We start from the raw sequence: 6,230 nt of genomic DNA, 5'->3' as shown, positions 1-6,230 counted from the left end.
TCTTGGAAGTCCCACAATGCCACTTCCACCCCATTCTATTGGCAAGGCAGTCACAGGCAGGCAAAATAACCACCAACCCTAGAAATGAGAAGCAGCATGCTCAAATAGGGAGGAGAGGAATTGTTGAATTATCTTTGGAGACTAGCTACCACACCCTGTTGGTTTCTATTCAGTCCACCCCTAAAATTCTGAAACAGTCTTAAGGATAGGCACTATGTTATAATCATCTCTTTACCCACAGTTCATAGCACAGATCCTGGCACATAGTACTTAGGTACTTAGTCTTGATGTTTGCTAATGTACTTAGTACTGATGTTTCTTTGGACGTTTGCCGACTCTGTCGATCCAATTAAATCAGATCAAACAACTCATAGTTTTTGAGCACTTATTCTGTGTTAATCTGTCTGGTTGGGTGCTGTGGAGTTGAAGAAAGGGAGTTTTCCCTCCAGGATCTTATGAATCAGGGATAACATTGCACCAGAGGGACACAACAGAAAAGGAGATGATTAATAGTTCAAGGTAATTCCAGACACAGCATCACTGGGTGGTCCATGATTGATTGCCATGCTAATTGTGTGGGCACTAATCCCTATAGATCTTCAGAGAAGGCTGTGTTCATTTCTGGCAGAGAGGTTTTAGGTAGAAGGTAGGCTTGGACGTGAGTCTGAATGACAAGCTGGGGTCTAGGATGGGAGAGAAATATAGCCAAGGGTGAAATACCAGAAGCAATTATGTGGAGATGAGACCACACAAGTTGCATTACTTAGTATGCTGCTACACACAAAAATAAATTATAAAATTTTTTCTCAAAAGAAGCCTTTCTATATGCACACTCCAATAAGTAAATAACATTGGTCATATGTGAATTATAAATAACTTTTAAGAAGTAACTAGGAGAAATGGGTAAAACATGCATGGCAGAGATTTTATTACTCACTGAATATCATGTTTTCCCCTACATTGCTCAGCCTCCCTTGAAGTTGGTTTGGGCTGAAGTGCATATGACTTCTGGTCCAAGGAAGTAAAGAGAAAAAGGGAGGTCTCCATGTTTCCTCTTTCTCTTCTGTGCAGTTGGAAGTGAAGATTCTGAGATGGTAGAACTCCGGGATGGAATTTAGCCTAGATCCGTAAGTTAACCATTGATGGAGAGCCATGAAAGAGAGTCACTTTATCTGCCTCAGACTTTGATGTGAATAAGAAATATTTTCTGCAGCAACTGAAATTTTGGGGGGGGGGTCTATTTGTCACTGCAGCATAGCTTACCTTAGCCTGACTATTATACCTAGTGTTCTCTGTGAAGGAATTGTACGTCATAATACAAATTATTCATTCTCTATTTAGAAAAGATAACAAGCAAAGAAACCTTTTAAAATATATTTTTGGTTATCTGAAATCAAGGATTGTATCTTCCTTTCTAGAAGCAAATGATCACGAGGTATCAAATTCATTAGTCAGCTTCTATAATCTGTTATGTACATTGATTGGGCTTACTTACACATGGCTATGCACAACACTCTGCAATAGCTTTAATCATGGGCAGTAGAAGGTGAGCAAAGAAGGACAAAGGTTTATTTGAAATAAACAGATATTCCTTAAACCTTATTAAGTCAATGTCTTCCCCAAGCACACTTTTAAATTTGGTTACTAACAAGTAGAAAATTTCTCTTTGCATTTCTTCCCTGATCTTCATTCTAATGGATCCACTAATTAGATGAGTGGTAATCAAAAGGCTAGTCACCCAAAGAAAGATGGGAGGCAGGGGCCAGAGAAATCCACAAGCTAGAAAATTAGATCTTGAATTTTGGGTGGCGGTATACCTATGCCATTTTTTTTTTTTTTTTTTTTTTTGCCCAAGACTATCCTATATTAGGCACTTTAGGTGTTCTATCAGCTCCATTTATTCTCTGGCCTGAAGGAATGTCCAGGTGCACACCGGTTTCTAGATCCTCATGAATTTCATAGGCCGTACATTAAACCTGAGCCAAAGAACACCTGTTCTTTGCAGTAATTTCCTTTGAAGTGAGTGGTGTTTGCTGAAAACCTACCCTGAGAATAATCCTAATGCATCCAGGGAGCAAAATCTATAAAAGGGAAATAAAAATGCCTCTTAATTATTTCCCCTGAAGAGATGAAGTCAAAGAGAGTAAATACCCCAACTTCCTCTCCTCCTAACCTCCCATCTCCTGCCAGTGCCTCCCATTTGCTGGCCCCAACCTGAAGCCAGAGGGCACAAAGACCAAGGGATGCAGTTTATAAAGGTCAGTCTCTTCTACCCAGGGAATAAGATGGAGAAGGACAGAGAGTAGAACAGAGAGTAGAAGGACAGAGTTCTGGCACATTGAATAAAACTGAAAGGTTATAACCTTAGAGATACTTTATATTTAACTGAACTAATATCAGTCATCATCTTTCAACTTACATAAACCAATACTTACAACAGGCATGCCTAAGTTCACAGGCCTTGCCTTTGATCCTCAAGATAGTGATTTTCCTGTTTTCCCCCAACTTAGAATAGTGAGGAATTGGAGACTGGAAGGAGATTTTTCTTTTTTTATAATATAATGGATGTGGGTGTTGAACATGTCTCATTAGTGCCCAACCAAATAGGAACCACACAAAACTCCCCTATGGCCTTTGTGCTAAAAAGTTGTCCTATAGTGGAGCTGATGAGAATGCATTAGAGCTTCCCTACATCTGATCACCAGCTGGGCTCTATCTTCTTTGGACCATGGGCTCAATCTTTGGAATTGAACATCATAATTAAGAACTTTTTTGCTTCAAAGGACACCATTAAGAAAGTGAAAACCCACAGAAAGTGAAAACCCACAAAATATTTGCAAATTATATGCCTAAAAAGGACTGGTATCCATAATATATACACAACTCTTAAAACTCAACAATAAAAAGAAAATTCAATTTAAGAATGGGCAATGGACATGAATAGACATTTCTTCAAAGAAGATAGAAGATACGCAAATAGCTAATAAGCACATAAAAAGATGCTCAACATTTAGCCATTAGGGAAATGAACCACACCATACCAGTCTGGTTCAACTTTTAGGTAACAAAGTTTGAGTTGTTTTCCAGTTGCTATGGATCTCCAGGTTGAAGGTCACATAACCTGAGCATGCCCAGATGAACCAAGCATGCAACCATAGGTGTAACCTGAGTGCTCCTACAGACCGAGGAGTGGAGAATGAATTAAGAAGCACACTCTGGGAGACTGAGGCAGGACTGAGGTTGCAGTGAGTTATAATGATGCCACTGCACTCTACCTGGGTGACAGAGCAACAGAGTGAGACTGTCTCAAAAAAAAAAAAAAAAAGTGAATACCACATGGCAGAATCCAGAATTCAGGATCCAATCAGATTGAGCCCTGGCATCACCCTCTCACAGAATCTAGTCAAAGCACACTTCCTGGCATCACCCCATTATAAGATCCTATTAGATCTTCATTACCCTCTAAGTAAAAAAGCAGTGCAACCCACTGGTTCAGGGATATACTGCTTTGGGAACTATCCTGGGTATGAACCGCACTTGTGCCAAGTAATAAAACTCCCTTGCTATAACCCACTCGGCTGTATCTATTGGCCTGATATCTGCCAAACAAATGAACTCCTCTATTTGTAAAACTACTAAATATCCACTAAAATGACCAAAGAGAGAGAGAAGGGGAGAAAATAACAGTCTTGAAATGTTCATACATTGCGATGTTGGAACCCTCATACATTGCTAGTGGGCAGATAAAATGATGCGGCCACTTGGAAAACAGTCTAGCAGTTCCTCAAAAGGTTAAACATAGAGTTAATATATGACCCAGCAATTCCACTCCTTGGTTTATACACAAGAGAACTGAAAACATATATCTATGTAAAAACCTGTACATTAATGTTCATAGCAGCATTAGTCATAATAGCCACAAAATGGAAACAAACCAAATGTCCATGAACTGATGGGAGGATACATAAAATGTGGTATATCCACACAATGGAATATTATTCAGCAATAAAAAGGATGAAAAGTAAAACCATTATGCTAACTGAAAGAAGCCATACACAAAAGGCCACAAATTGTACATTTCCATTTATTTGAAATGTCCAGAGTGAGCGAACCTCTAGAAACAAAGTATAATATAATAGTGGTTGCCAGGCCTGCAAGGAAGGCGGGATGGCTAGGCAGTGACTGCTCACCGGTAGGGGGATTTCATTTTGGAGTGATAAAAATGTCTGAAATTAGATTTTTAGTCAGGATTGGTTATACAACTCCCTGAAAATGCTCCATAAAAACCATGCAAATGTTTCAAAGGGTGAATTTTATGGCATATAAATTATATCTCAAAAGAGAAGTTATTTTTTTTAATGACCTTGAGACGGTCAGAGCAGTGTCTCCTGGGACTTCCCATGGATCTCTGCGCTTGCGATCCCCCCTTCCTCTGACCTCTACCCCCCCAAATAACGACCATAAGCCCCACTTCCGGGCCCTGCCAGACCAGACGCCATTCACCAGCTACCCGGCCCGGAGGTTGCCCTCCGACGGCCGCCACTCTCATCCACCCTGGGATCGCCTCGAGGCCCGCGCCACCGCCAGCGCCGCCGCTGCCCACTCCGCAGCCCAAGATCACGCGGCGCCTTCGCGTTCTTAGTGTTCCCAGCACCCACGCTGCCCGCCATGGCTGCCGGCACAATCTCTCAGGTGCGCCAGAACTACCACCCCGACTGTGAGGCCGCGGTCAACAGCCACATCAACCTAGAGCTCCACGCCTCCTACGTGTACCTCTCCATGGCCTTCTACTTTGACCGCGACGACGTGGCCCTGAAGCACTTCTTCCGCTACTTCCTGCGCCACTCTCAGGAGAAGAGGGAGCACGCCAAGAAGCTGATGGGCCTGCAGAACCAGCGCGGGGGCCGCGTCTGCCTTCGCGACGTCAGGAAGCCCGACCACGACGACTGGGATGGCGGGCTGCAGGCCATGGAGCACGCCTTCCACCTGGAGAAGAGCGTCAATCAGAGCCTCCTGGAGCTGCACCAGCTGGCCATCGACAAGGGTGACCCACAGCTCTGCGACTTCCTGGAGAGCCACTACCTTCATGATCAGGTCGAGACCATCAAGGAGCTGGGTGGCTACCTCACCAACCTGCGCAAGATGGGGGCCCCAGACGCCGGCCTGGCGGAGTGCCTCTTTGACAAGCTCACCCTGGGCGGCCGTGACAAGGAGAACTGATCTGGGACTGTCCCCACAGCCATGGGTGCCTTCCCCGGGTCAGGCCACCAGCCTGGCGTGCATATTGCTCTTTCAAAACGTTCACTTAAGTTTTTTCCTTTGAGTGTTACTATTGTTTCCATTAAAGTTATCTGGTTCTTGAAGCAATAATGGTGTCCGGTTGATTTGTGTGTGCAAAACCCTCACCTTTGAGGAATAAGGGCAAATCTCTGCGTACGGGTTTAAAACGGGTATCCAGGGGGCTCTCCACCTACGGATACATGCCCCACCCCCATACAGCTCAGGATGTCCATGGATGGAGGGGAAAGGTACTCTATGGGCTCCTGGAAAACAGAAATTACCCTTCCCGGTATAAACTGTGTGGATATGTGAGGTGCTGTGGGGTGGGTGGGAGCCTGGTGTCTGTGGGTGCATGGTATAGTATAAAACATGGTCTGGAAGTCATCATAGTGATTGTTTCTGGGGAATAAGTGAAAGGACTGGGATTGGGCAGGGATTAAAATAAGGGACCTTCGGTTTTACTTGAAAACTTTTAGTCTACTAAAATATGCAAATGTTAATATTTGTTGCTTCTGGGTAGCAAGATGAGGGCCCTGGAAGAAGGCATGGCAAAGTCCCTTTTGACAAGCTCATCCTGAGCCACAGTGATAACAGGAATGAGCCTTAGGCTGGCTTCCCCATAGCCAAGGGGTTGACAAACTAAAATTATTATAGTGGCACTTTGCAAGTCCAAGTCCTCTTATTTACATTATTGTAATTTATTTTTATAAAAACCTAAGGAAGTAGGAAGAGCAGGAATCACGACCGTGTCTTTATCAGTGAGAAAAAGGGAGGTTACGCCGGGCGCGGTGGCTCACGCCTGTAATCCTAGCACTTTGGGAGGCCGAGGCGGGCGGATCGCTCAAGGTCAGGAGTTCGAAACCAGCCTGAGCGAGACCCCGTCTCTACCAAAAATAGAAAGAAACTAATTGACCAACTAAAATATATATATACAAAAAAAAAATTAGCCA

The 6,230-nt window shown here is 43.6% G+C and overlaps 1 protein-coding gene across 1 annotated transcript; it reads left to right on the top strand.

Annotated features, from left to right (window-relative positions):
• Positions 1–4,416: 4,416 nt before the first annotated feature.
• On the top strand, positions 4,417–5,351 carry LOC105867085 (ferritin heavy polypeptide-like 17). Its single transcript, XM_020285239.2, has one exon. It carries the CDS (start codon positions 4,669–4,671, stop codon positions 5,218–5,220), a length of 552 nt encoding a protein of 183 aa, XP_020140828.2. The 5' UTR covers positions 4,417–4,668; the 3' UTR covers positions 5,221–5,351.
• The last annotated feature ends 879 nt before the right edge of the window (positions 5,352–6,230 follow it).

This window comes from Microcebus murinus, chromosome X (assembly GCF_040939455.1).
Source record: "Microcebus murinus isolate Inina chromosome X, M.murinus_Inina_mat1.0, whole genome shotgun sequence".
NCBI lineage: Eukaryota > Metazoa > Chordata > Mammalia > Primates > Cheirogaleidae > Microcebus > Microcebus murinus.
This window is presented reverse-complemented; position numbering and strand designations above follow the sequence as displayed.

What these genes read in the sequence shown, in the direction of transcription:
- LOC105867085 (XM_020285239.2), top strand. Translation starts at nt 4,669, where the DNA reads ATGGCTGCCGGCACAATCTCTCAGGTGCGCCAGAACTACCACCCCGAC.